We start from the raw sequence: 13,861 nt of genomic DNA, 5'->3' as shown, positions 1-13,861 counted from the left end.
GCACCACACAATTTAAACAAAGCTCATGTACTGAAGGCTTCCTCACCTTTTATGATATCACCAAACCTTCAGAAAAAAGCAATTCATAGAATCGTAGAATGGTTTGCGTTGGAAGGGATCTTAAAGATCATCTAATTCCAACTACCCTGCCGTGGGCAGGGACACCTTCCACCAGACCAGGTTGCTCAGAGCTCCACCCAACCTGGCCTTGAACCCTGCCAGGGAGGGGGCAGCCACAGCTTCTCTGGGCAACCTGGGCCAGGGCCTCACCACCCTCAGAGTAAAGAATTTTTTTCTTCTATCTAATATAAATGCACCCGCTTTCAGTTTAAAACCATTACCCCTTGTCCTATCCCTACATGGCCTCGTAAAAAGTCCCTCTCCAGCTTTCCCATAGGCCCCTTCAGGTACTGGAAGGCTGCTCTAAGGTCTCCCAGAGCCTTCTCTTCTCCAGGCTGAACAGCCCCAGCTCTCCCAGCCATTCCTCACAGCAGAGGGGTTCCAGCCCTCGGATCATTGCTGTGGCCTCCTATGGCCCCGCTGCAACAGGTCCATGTCTTTCCTGTGCTGAGGGCTCCAGAGCTGGACGCAGGACTCCCAGTTGGGTCTCACCAGAGCGGAGCAGAAGGGCAGAATCCCCTCCCTTGCCCTGCTGCCCACGCTGCTGGGGATGCAGCCCGGGTTACAGTTGGCCTTCTGGGCTGTGAGCGCACTTTATCAGGTGGGGTTGAGCTTCTCATCAGCCAGCACCCTCAGGTTCTTCTTCTCAGGGCTGCTCGCAATCCACTTTCCACCCAGCCTGTATATGTGCTTGGGTTTGCCCCAACCCATGTGCAGGACCTTGCACTTGGCCTTGTTGAACCTCATAAGGTTTGCACAGGCCCACCTCTCAAGCCTGTCAAGGTCCTTCTGGATGGCATCCCTTCCCTCCAGCATGTCGACGGCACCTCACTAATTGGTGTCGTCAGCAGACTTGCTGAGGGCATTCTCAATCCCACTGTCCAACAAAGATTTGAAACAGGGCCGATCCCAGTACTGACATCTGAGGAACGCCACTTATCACTGTTCTCCACTTGGACAGCGAGCCATTGATGTCAACTCTTTGAGTGCGACCATCCAGCCAGTTGCTTATCCACCGAGCGGTCCATCCGTCAGATCCACGTCTCTCCAATTTATAGACAAGGATGTTGTGTGGGACAGTGTCAAATGCTTTGCGCAAGTCCAGGTAGATGATGTCAGCCGCTCTTCCCTTATCCACCAACACAGTAATCCCGTCATAGAAGGCCACCAAATTTGTCAGGCACGATTTGCCATTAGTGAAGCCATGCTGGCTTTCATCAGTCACCTCCTTACTTCGCATGTGCCTTAGCACAGTTTCCAGGAGGAGCTGTTCCATGATGTTGCTGGGCACAGCAGTGGGACTGACTGGCCTCTAGTTTCCTGTCAGTGGGAACTTCACCAGACTGCCACGACTTCTTAAATATGACGGATAGTGGCTTAGCAGATCCACCAGTTCCCTCAGGACCCACGGATGCACCTCATCAGGTCCCGTGTACTTGTGCACCTTCAGGTTCCTTAGATGGTCTCGAACCTGATCTTCTCCTACAGTGGGTGGTTCTTTCTGCTCCCAGTTGCTGCCTTTGCCTTCTGCAACTTGGGCGGTGTGGCTGAAGCACTTGTTGGTGAAGACTGAGGCAAAAAGTCATTGAGTACCTCAGCCTTCTCCATATTCTGGGTAACCAGGTCTCCCATTGCCTTCTGGAGAGGGCTCATATTTTCCCTGGCCTTCCTTTTATCATTAGATATGAACTTTACCATCAAAAAAAGTTATGAAAGCCACCACACATTTTGCAATTGCGGTTAAAAAGACAAGCTCCAGAAGGTACCTTTAAATAAACAATTTTGACACAAATTATGTTAAAGAAATACATTTGGTATTCGATCTGCTCTTCGGATACGTCAGTATTTACATTTCCAGTTACCATACAGTTTTAACTGTGAAATTTTCAATGCTGCATTAAAATAACTTTAGGATTTGACCTGCCTGAGAACAGAAAACTCGCTAGATGTAGTTGAGATCCATACTACATATACTGAGAATGTCATTAAGCTAAATTTAGTTTCGGTTTGATGGGTTATAAGGTTTAGACATTTGCAATTCAGCATGTGTTTAGCTGAAATTTGACCCATATATCTGGGAGAAAACAAGAATAAAAAAAAATTGACACTACCTGGACAACTAAACAGATTTCATTTAGACCTGTTTAAGCAGTTAGTGTTAAACTTTCCCAAAGTTTTTCTGATGCAGCCACTGGTAGCAGCTTTTGGAGCAGGTCAGAGGCTCAGGCAGCTTGGGGTCTCGTGCTGTTAGGGCAAACAGCGGGTAGCAGTCCGTGATGAAATGGAAAGTGGAAGAAAAGGAAAGAAATGGAAGCTGTTTTCAAAGAAATTTGTTATTCCTTGAAAATCGCAGTACTAGATTTATAAGCCACTGCTCGCGTTTGGGGGTTTGCACTAGGTCTCACTGAAGTCAGTGGCAGGCGTAGGGCTTTGAGACAAGGGTGCCGACCCATCCAGCTGAAACATCTCCATTCTGGGCTTGTAAGCACAGGGCTTGCTTACAAAGGGGTTTCTTTGCAATTAGAAATTAACAGTAGGTGGAAACAGATAATATTCTCTGCTTGGAGACAGGGAAACACAAAACGTGGGAAAAATATATCACTTTTTTTGAAGTACGTGAAATGTGGTTGCCTTTCCTGTAGGACGATGGTTGCATCAGACCTCCAGGTGCCGAAGTTCTGTGCCAAGCACAGTGACATTCAAAGATCCTATGCTTTATTTCAGTGTGTTTTGCATGTAGCACGTAAAGAGAATGCGTCCATTTGAGGAGAGTACTTCCCATCTGGCCTTTACACATTTTGAGATGCATCTGAACTGTCAGAAAAGAACATGGTATTTTGCATATTAAAACATCTAGCTCTTCCCGTGACATTTAATAGTAAAATGTTTAAAATTATTCTACTGCTGGTGAACAGCAAAAGACGAAAACGGAACACTGGCTGAAATGTGGGAGCGGGAGTAATATTCATCTAAAAGACATTTACCTCTGTAATAGAAATATACTGTTTGTGTCGAATTCTTTTCCAGAACTTCTGTCTTTCATCTTCTGGAATGAATATTTTTTTCCATAAACATTTGCTAAATTGTACAAAGGTATTGCAGTGTCTTTATACTAAGCGGTTTTGGATGGTATAAAATGACAGTTAAGAGGAAAACATTGCTGCAAATGGTCAATCCTGCTGTCAAATGTACGTATGTTTATGTTTATAATTTAAAATCTGGAGGTGAAAATGGAGAAGTCCATTATTGTTTTCTCTGAAAGGGCTTTTTGGGAAATATCCTGAAACTACTTTTTTCCACTAAAATGACATCATGCACTTTTTAGAAGTTTCTCTGTGATAACTTCGGCGGTACTCAGGAATACCAGATGCTGTGTTTTTTCTTCCATTTTTGATAGCCTAATCAGCAAATGCCTTCCAGGATAGCTTAACATCTCAACAGAGGTTGAATTCCCTGTGCCATCCGACACGTGAGGTCCTGGGCGTGCGCTGCTAAAGCAAGGCTCGGAGGTCTGAGAGCGTTACCTGCACTTCCATTTAAAAACTCGAAAACCAGTAAGGCCAGGACAGACTTCACTGGAAGGAGTATAGTATACCTTGTTTCATGCAATCAATATACATTATTTTCTTTCAAAGATCAATTAATCTGATTTCCTAAATATGCAGATAAAGTTTGAATATGTGCGGCACAAGGGAAGGAGAAAAGGAAAAGAAAGTTATGTTGCAGGCTAGACAGGTTAGTGGTTTTCCTTTTGAACAGATATGGATTTAAGCCTTTCTTTTGCATGTAAGATACGCAGATGAAGGGAATAAAGCATAGAGTTAAAGCATGTATTAGTGCTATTAAAATAACTCATATGCATATTTAAATAGTCCAGGAGTCCAGAGCCTAGTTATGAAATAAATACCCAGCACAGCAAACAGAAAATTAACAAGATTAACTTGACTGAATAAATTGTGAATACAAATGCAGACAACGGTTCTAGTTAGGTTGTACTAATGGATTTTGTTTTGTGAAATGTCAGCCGGGTGCTCATCTGCAGTCAAAAAAGCAGATAAAGTGTTAGGAGTTGTTAAGAAATAAGCAGAGTACAAAATGCCAGACTTTATTATGGTTTGTATCCATGACGAGCTGCATCTCAAATACTGTGTTCAGGTCTGATCCCCGAGCTCAGAAGAGAAACCGTAAAAGTGGAAAAGATGCAGAAAAAGGTAACAGCGATAACCAAAGTTACAGAAGAGCTTTTGTACAAAGAGCAAGTAAATAGATTAGGTGTTTGGGAATGACATGATTTGGGCAGATAGGGCAGAAAACTGCACAATTAGAAGTGGCCTGGAAAGGTTGAACAGGGTACTGTCCAAAGGCATCACCTCGAAGTGCATGCTCCATAACTTGCTGAGGGAATAGTCTGGACAATATCCTTACATCTTTCCCATATACTGTCAGACATCTGCTTGTGGTTGCTATTGGAGATAGAGAAAGGACTTCTGCTCTGATGTGGTAGAGCTTTTTGAATGTAAAGATGTCAGAACAGACGAATGTCAGCCACCTGACTTTTTTTGCCTCGTTTCATCCAGCTGTGCACCCTGGGGTCGTAATACTTTCCCGACTATTTCCTGTTATTTTGAAAATTACCTGGTTTGAACAGTGGTTGTGTAATGTCAAGGCAATGCTGTGTTTTTAACTCTTGAGCAGAAAGCATGTCTATTGCCATTCTAGACTTCTCCTTCCCTCAGAAAATGCTGTGCAAAACTTGTAAAACATCCCACAGTTTTACTGATGTAACATTTTTAAGAAAATGTTTCTGAAGTAGCATTAATTTTATCTTCCATAGGAATTTGAGGAACTTTTATGACTACTAAAAACTAGAAAGATAGAAGTCTTTATCCGTCACCTAATCCAAAATAGTTTTAAATAATTCTCTATATTCTATGGAACTGAGTTTTTGCATTTTCAGTCGTACAGTTTCAGTAACCAGACACTCCCTATCAAATGAATTTGGGGTTAGAAAAATAAAACCAAAGATGACCGGGGATTTGGCTTAAATTCTTATTTTTCTTCAGTCTTCAGGTCTAGGTCTCTCAGAACGAAGCACAACAACGATGCCCAAAGCGCAATTTTTTGTTAACTTCAACCCTGTTGTGGAACGGAAAGGACAAGTTCCACCTTAGGGCACCCTAAGGAGCTCAAGAAATACAACATCTGCTCGCAGATAGAGCCATATGCACAGACCCTGGTGAATAAACCGAGCCCAGGGGAAAGACAGCATTTGTTTCCTTGTCCAGTGGCTATGATGTCTTTGAAAGTGCAGGCTTATGTCCCTGTCGTAGAGTGGGGAACAGAGGCAGGATGATGAGTAGCTGCTCTAAGGTGACTAACACCACTAACAAACTTTTCAGACTATTAGCCTCAAATGTTACAGAGTGCTCCGTCACACATGCCGCTTGCAATACAATAGACAAAATACCAGAAACATTCTGAAAACAATCCTGTTGGGGCTAGTTATGCATTATCAAAGCACTAGTATTTTATCCGATTGGCATACTGAGCCGAAACATTTAAAGCTCTGCCAGTGTTCGGCACTTCTGCAATGCACTTTGACAGGTGGTAGATGCTGTCCTGTGAAACTGCTAGGAGTGTACCATAGTAATGCACTGGTTTTATGGTGTGTATGCTTGAAAAGGACGCTCAGAGTGGAAATTATGCAGTTAGTAACTTCCCTCGTCTCTAGAGGAACTCTTGGCTAAGTTGAGTACATAAAGGCCAGCAAGCGTCTTCTGCAGAGAACATACGGGAGAATCCAGTAGACTGCAGTAGGCCTTATTGCTCTTGCTTATTTTTTGTTACTGTGTAGGTGATGTTGGCTATCTCCAGAATGCTACTCTGAAAGGATGTTTTTCAAGGCCTTGCTAGGCTAGTCTTCGTGTTAGACCACTAATAAATGGTAATACTGCCTTTGTGAAGGAACTGAAAGAGCTCTACAAGCCAAGAACCTGGCCACATGTAGGAAAGAGCATGGGAGTGATGAGTAGAGTCTCAAGGAACTACTTCGTCTCAGGTCATCTGCTGAGTAATTAGCCAGAAGTAAGAGAATTAAGAATCTGTAATGCTTATTATGCCAAAGCGAGATGGGTAAAAGCAAGGTCCTACTTTTTACAGATGACAAAGTTGTTGGTAGTGAAGGAAGCGATCTAAATGTAAATTGCTAAAAGCATCTCAGCATATCTCCATTCAGGTGCCTGAACATAAGCCAAACACACTGACATCTAGCTAGGTTCTTCCAAAAGGAGATAGGAAGTTGGACCTGATGATCCCCGGAGGTCTCTTCCAGCCTGGACTCCTGTGAGCCTGTGACTCCCAAAGCAGGAAGACAGAGTAGAGGGAGGGGACTTCCAGGTAAATCAGAACAGGGAGACAGAGGGGCTTGTTCAAAGGGATAAGACTATTACAGAAGTAAAATCAGGTATGATTTATTTTAGAAGAGAAATTCATTTTCAGGATGCTGCTTATTTTTTCCCTACCAGCCCTCCGAGCCTGATTTTGTACTGCACAACTGGAAAAAAAAAATTTACATTCTGTCATAAGATAAATATAACTCAGTAAAATATTTATTATCTTAGAGTATTTTCAGACACTCTTATTAAACAAAGGTCATAACCCCTCAAGATCCACAGGTATTAAAACTTGCTACTGATGGGCTGTTTCTTTTATCTCGGTGAATTCTGCCATCAAATAGGACCGGGACAACTATCAATAGTGTCTGAGGCTGTCGACATTTTTGCTCACTTGCCAGGGATGTTGTATCAAAGCCTGAAGATTTTGCAAATGCTAAGCTTTGATCACTTGCTCAATTTTGCTGCATCCTGTTCTTAGAGGACACTGTTGTTTTGAGGGAACTTGGTACAGTCGTGGCTGCATTGTCAGGTGCTGATAGCAGAGGTTATGACAGGCCTTAATCCAAGGGATTATCCTCATTTTTCAGCTTCATCTGTCATGATGAATCAGCTGCATCTGACATGGGAAAAGACATCAAGGGCTGCAGGTACAATGGGTGCTCTTCACCCTTCTGGCCACGCTCCAGGAGGGTGCCCGCAGGTGTGCAGAGGGGCTGGGGATGAAGCAGAAGCAGGGAGCCAACAGGCTCATTATTGAGTCAGGTGACATGGTCAGTGACAAGAGACGAATAAAGGATGTTTGTGCATCATGTTGTCAAGGCCTGAGACAGAGAATGATGTGCATAGTAAAGTATTTCATCCTAAGGACTCTCCAGAGAGATTTGCAATAATACCAGTAATTGAAGAAAACAGCTCGTCTTGTGTAAAATAAAACGCAGAGGTAGATTTATGTTTTGAGGACTACACTGATGGGCATACCAAATATACTTGTACACAAAGCAGCTGTATGCCCATATTCATAAATATTCATATGTACATGGCCCTGGTCTTTGAGGGGAGGCCATTCTGTGGTCAAACTTGCTTTGGGCTTCCCAGTACTAGGAGCTACTTGGTACTTTTCCAGCTCCAGGTATAAAACAGAGGTCAAAGACAGAGACTTTCATGATGAGTAACCTTAAGTCCTTTAGAAGGGGGATTTCAGAAATGTGCAAACAGGCAAAAATTATAGCACCCAAGATTATAGTAACCTTTTCTCATGCATTTCATAATATATCTCCAGGGCTGCTCTGAGCTCAGAGGGCTGTGGTGTTTCTGGAGGCTTTACAGCCCCGTGAAGCCTTGCTCTCAGCAGGTGATCCCTGGGAGGTCCACTGCCGAGCCGTGCAGTGCAGCCGAGACCCCCCTACGCCTATCTGCCCCGTGTGCCGAACGTGAGAAACCACAAGTGAAAGAGAATGAAATAAATGATGCAAATACTTTTGCTTTGTGTAGCGAAAGGCCAATTAAGGTATCAACTTATCAGAGGGATTTCAACAAAGTTGTAATTAATGACAGCTACGTCAGGGAATTCATTGTTTCAAAAAATGTGCATAATACTACTGTTTTACTGAGGTGTTCTAAGCTGTGTAATAAATAAGTCAATATATTGTGAAAACGCTTCTGGCGCTATACATTCCACATGACAAGTTCAGTTTTGTATTTAAGATATTAGACAGATATTTAAAAGTTATTTTTAAGGTAGTAGAACAATTAGTTTTTCCTAGAATATGTGTTTTATAGACAAATAGATTCAATTTTGCCCTTTCCCACAGAATTTTTATATGTTTTCAAAATAATGACTTCAGTAGAATGAATCTGGCCTTGAGCAAGGGTAAGCAAGATTGCAATCTGTCCCTGGTTTCAATAGATTAGATATTATCAAATAAATGCATCATTTTTGTGAGCAGAAAGAGCTTTTTCCAAGTTACAGAATGTTTGTCTATTATTTTGAAATTGGCTTTGAAAACCAGAATGATCCCAGCTAGAAAAATCTCCCAATTTACAATAAAAATTAATTTTACTTTGAAGAGTTATTAGATTTGAAGTTATAAAAGAATTTGAAAGAGGATTTTCGCCCTTACCTTCACATATAATTCCATCACCGCTGTATCCGGTGGGACAAGGCCCACATTTAAATCCTCCATCTTTGCCCGGCTCGCACTGCACACCAGTAAAGCACGGCATATTAGCACAATTGACTTTCTGATGTGTCCCACCACTGCTTTTTGGCTGTTCCACATGATCCATCGCTGTGTTGTACGCCTTTCTGGCTGCTGTGCTCCATGCTGGAAGCCTTGCTTGGGGAGCAGACCTTGGTGGGATGCTAGCACTCCGGGGAGCTGTATCAAGGGAATAACCTATTAAATGGAAAGGGGAGGCGAGGCGTGTTGCCAGATGAGATGCTGTCTGCTGCTCTGTTGGGAAATCTTGGGATGGTTTAGTCTTTGGGACTGCGACTCGACCTGGCCATTTCCTGGGAGTATAGCTGTACTTGGAACGAGGTTGCTGAACAGCGTGTGGCCTTGCAAAGAATGAACTTCCCTTGGTGTTGCGATGAGAAGGAAAGGTCTGGGTTGTACCTGGTTTGTATTGTTTAAAAGGGAGAGGGGTATCGGTTGTCATACTGGCAGTTGTGACTCTGAGGTCTGGCTCTTCGTGCAGAGGGAAACTGTGTGTATCACTTCTTTTTTCAAGAACAGATTGTTTCTCAGGTGCTGTGGACTCCATATCAGGTTTTTTTGCTGATGACACATGAGCTTGGGAAGTCTTCCTTTTCATCATAAGGGATGAGGTGTTAATGACCATGGGGTTTCTTTCCAAAAAGTATGTAGATTCTAGTCTTGGAATTTGGGTTTGGGAAAGAAGGGAATATATGTTTCTTGATATCTTTAAAATGTCTTCCTGATGAGAGCCCCTAGCATCTTCAATATTTCTTCCAGCAATATCCATATGGCTTTGGAAAGATCTTGAAACTAGGGCAGAAGGAAGATAGATATTAGTCAAATTTGCTGGTCTAGAGTTTAAAGGAACTGCCATGAACATTGAGTTTATGAGAAAACAACAGAACATCAATTCTAGAAATAAAACAGCTCATCTTTTATATACGCTAAGGGCACATTTGTGCTGGCTGTTGTAGAAATGACATAGTGTTACCTGCTATAGGTAGCACCAGCACTGGATGCGTAGGGAACTGCAATACCGAAACTTACGGGGTGGTGGTTCATGAACTAGATGAAATATATTTACACTGGCTTAATACTGAGCAAGCTAAAGGTAGTAAATCTCAGTGAAGCTCAGGCATTATTCCTTAAGCTGCAGCACTAGCCTTAGAGGGGTTAAACTGCAGCCAGGCAAAAACACTTGCCGTGCTGGTTTACTGGTTTTGGCTTAGACTAGTCCATGAGATTTTGGCACTGTTCACCTCTCTGTGGTGCACCCAACAGTTCTTGGTCACCTGAGCTAATATTTGTTTCTTATTAAATGTCAATATTGCAATAGTGTGCTGGGAAATGTTCTGCTAGACAGTACGTAATGCAGAGACTTTGCATTCAAGCCCTTTCAGGCTAGGAGTAAGATGAGACACTGCAGTTTGGGACAGACAGATATCAGAAATGGAGAAATAAACAAATGTGAAGATGGCCCTTGGCAAGACTGTGTCCTAAAGAGACTCTAGTCCCATCACACCGGTGTAGAATTATGTAATGCCTTTGTAGTCCTTATGGCAAAGGAAAGTTTTAGGAAAGCATTTAAAGGAGACAAATGGGAAAGCTTTGTTAATGCTGTGTCCAGCTCCCTCCAGACGTGAGGGGCAGCATGTAAGAGAGACTGCTGGTTTGTAACTGTCACCCACTTGTTACGAAGCCAGCCACCTTTTCAGTTGTGTAAGGAGGGATGATAGATGGGGAGAGGGTAGTCTGTGAAGGGCCTTGAAAGTGGAGACGAGTAGTTTGAATCAATACTTTCAGGAAGATTAATGGCCATCTGCTGACTCTAATGAATGGAAGAAGCTATTTTTAACTGGTTCTGGCATACTCACTCCATAGGAAACGGAATATATTGGATCCTGCACAAAAAGCCTCATTTGGTTCTAGGGTTAACCCCATGCGGGATAGACCTCCTCCTTTTAAATATAAATATTAATCACTTCTCTAAAACTCTTATTGATGTAGAAATTAGCCATAGTTAGCAAGGAAAGACATTAAGATGCTTGGCAAAGGTCAAAATGAAAGTTAAAGCATTGACTAGATCAAAACAAATCCTGGCATCCGACGTTGTGTTCATTTGGCTGGTTAACAGTGTCATTCTGCTGGTGGGTGATGAGTTTTTATTGCCCTGTAGCATAATGTATTGGAGTTTTACCATGGTACTGGATCAAGCTATGGACATCAGTAGGCAAACACATGGACTTTAGTAGAACAGTAGGTAAATACGTGGATTTTGCTGTCCAAAGTAAGGCTGATAAATGATGAGGTACAGAGCATGGAAGAACAGAGATGGTGAAGTAGGGAGGACATCAGCAAAAAGAGCATGAGAGGATAAGAGAAGTCAAAGGATTTTTGAAAATGAATGAGAGAAAGATGAAAGAAATACCCCTGTAGAAAATTATCAGTAATAGACAATCATTGTTGCCTGCAGAAAATCTGATTCAGGGACCACATATCGACAGGAATGACAGTGAAGGCCTGAATGGCCTCTTTGGCAAATTTCCAAAGTAAGCCCTAGTTATGGCTTTAAGCTCCTTCCACTGTGTTGTGATTAAATGGATTTTCCTCCTAACTAAATTTTAGTAACTAGTAAGGGGATCAGACTGACTGCCTGAGAAAGGGAAATCTTTTATTTCTGTATCAGGCGATATAGGGGATATACTCAATCTGCAAATAATCTTCAGCCTTCCCTGTGAGGGAAGACATATTGTTGGAGTGTATCTACAAAGCTAGTTTTTACATCTCAAATAAGACTACCGATGAAGGGTAGTGATACATTTTGCTTGTTTGTTCGTTATGATATATACTGATCAAGGTCCCCCATTCACTTTGTACAGGCCACCAAACTTCATAAGATGTTGGCGTCATTCGAAGGTGGCAACTTCAGTGTCCTCTCATTATTTCAGATTTTTACTTATACTGTGCAATTTAGTTAGGATTAGAATATGCTAGATTTTTTCTGGAAAGCCTAAAAATTTCTTTCTGCAGTTTGCCAGATATCTAAATAAGCTAAAACAAAGAAATCTACCAAAAGACTGCAGACTCAGTTGTCTGTAGTCAGCAGCTTTCTCAAATCCTGTATTACTTCAATTTATTTTCCTTGAAGTCGATCGATATCTTCAAATGTATAACCCATTATCAATGCAGAAGTGTGACTGCATGAATGTGGTATTCTCTGTGATGCCGCTGTATGATTATGTATCGGACTTGATTAAAATAACAAAGAAATGACAAGGCAAAGTGCTCAAGGTTATATGACAGTACAAAAATACACTTTCACCTGCCAGTATTTCTGCCTATACTAACAGGTAAATGTGCAGCAGTGGAATGACTGAGTTTATTTCTCACAGAGGTAGATAAGAGACCGAAAACCTGCTGCTTTGCTCCAGCTGGGCATGGCAGGAGCTCCATTCTTATCGATGGAGTTACACCACTGTAAGCACGGCGCCATGCTGGGATGGATCAGGCCCCGAGAAGGTAGATTACTCTCTTGTCCCCCTATCTGGGGAAGATTAGAACAAGGGTGACAGAAAGCAAATTTCCAAGACAGAAGTTTAGCATCCCTCATCCAACTCAATACCAGGACACTTTCCATCTATGTGGTGCAGGAGTTCCCTCACGTGAGAACCCCCCAGTTTGTTTCACCTGGTGTTTCAGGTATTTTGTACCGCTCGCACTAAGCGCATAAATCAGAATCGTTGCAGCCCATTCATGGTTCATGCTTGCCAATGCCATCATGGCATTGTTGAGGCACAGCAAATTCTGATTTCTTCTCTCACTTCAATTGCATTTTATAGTGAACCACTAGATATCTGTAGCTGAAGAGGACCAGCTTCATTCCAAGGTGATAAAATGACTGTATAAGCTAGTGAAAACAGCAGTTCAGAAACAGAGTAGGCACTCGACAGTCTCTTATACCCAGGGTGACATATCAACATTGAAACGCGGAGAAGAAATCTAATATATTTTCTCTCTTCTGAGTTTCTGGCTTTTTTTGTATTTACAAGCTTTCAGAAAAAGACCACACCGAGACTTGAATTAAGAGAAATCACATCCCCTTCTGGCTGAAGCCATTTCTGTTCCCAGAGAGGCAACACACATCTCATACTCTGCCCGGGACAGGGTGGACCAGGTTGGTTACCATATTCCTTTGTGCTGTTAGACTTAGGAACCTCCACAACTTTCTTCCCAAGACGTGTGCCTTGGAGACAGCCCCATCCTGACCTACAACTAGCAGCTGACATCTCAAACACTTAAGTTTCTTGTAGACATGAGTAGTTATCACTTTTTTATTGCTCTGCTTCTCTTTGCAGCTATTAGAGTTAGAAACTTACATTTTGTTGTTTAAATGTAAGTGTAACTTTTTTATGTAATGACATGAGGGAGACACTGTAAGCATTGCCATGTAATCTCAGGTGCTGCTCTCTGCTTTAATCCAATAAAATGCTGCAAACCAGCCTACTCTTCAGGTGGAGACTGGCTCCTTCTCCTCAGCAAGGTCATCTCGCTGTGGTGTCTTCTGCTTGTCAGTGCAAAGTATTATGGGCACTTTTAATTCTGATCAGGTTACAACTATCTCAGAATTCTGTGAATATTTTAAAAATTCATGTCATTATTAACACAATTCAATAAATTTACAATTTGTGTAGTTTTAGAGCTATTAACATTTAGTAGTACATGCTGTGTAGGACATTTCTCATTCAGAAGAATGTCGACAGAGAAATGCTCTTCTGACATATTGCACTATGTGGGTCATCATTTAAAATTTGAAACATCTACTAGCACATAAATCTTATTTAAAATGTCAAGAGAGAATAGAAAAATTACACTGGTTGAAGAAGTCTTGTTAACAGAGTATTAGGGATTATCCCATTTCTCTCTCTACTTTTCCACATTGATATTTTTTTCTGTATTTACTTGGTGAGAAAGGGAAAATGGAACAGCTGTCAATAGGAAGCTCTAGGGAAACTGTTGTTCCATCAATTCCTAATCTGCTGTTTTATTTGATGAAGTTCTGGAATAACTTTCTTCTCTATTCAGGGTGTGTTTAATTCTTAAATCTTCTCTTTAGCCATCCCAGCATGCCCTAATGCCTTTCCTCTC

General features: G+C 42.0%; 1 protein-coding gene across 1 annotated transcript in view; it reads right to left on the bottom strand.

Moving 5' to 3' along the window:
- The window catches only part of LOC104333270 (von Willebrand factor D and EGF domain-containing protein), a 193,618-nt gene that overhangs the window by 39,517 nt on the left and 140,240 nt on the right, over positions 1-13,861 (bottom strand). The window contains exon 21 of the mRNA XM_075430952.1: positions 8,636-9,526. Coding sequence (XP_075287067.1) covers positions 8,636-9,526 — 891 coding nt within the window. The remainder of the gene's footprint in view (positions 1-8,635; positions 9,527-13,861) is intronic.

This window comes from Opisthocomus hoazin, chromosome 9, assembly GCF_030867145.1.
Source record: "Opisthocomus hoazin isolate bOpiHoa1 chromosome 9, bOpiHoa1.hap1, whole genome shotgun sequence".
NCBI lineage: Eukaryota > Metazoa > Chordata > Aves > Opisthocomiformes > Opisthocomidae > Opisthocomus > Opisthocomus hoazin.
This window is presented reverse-complemented; position numbering and strand designations above follow the sequence as displayed.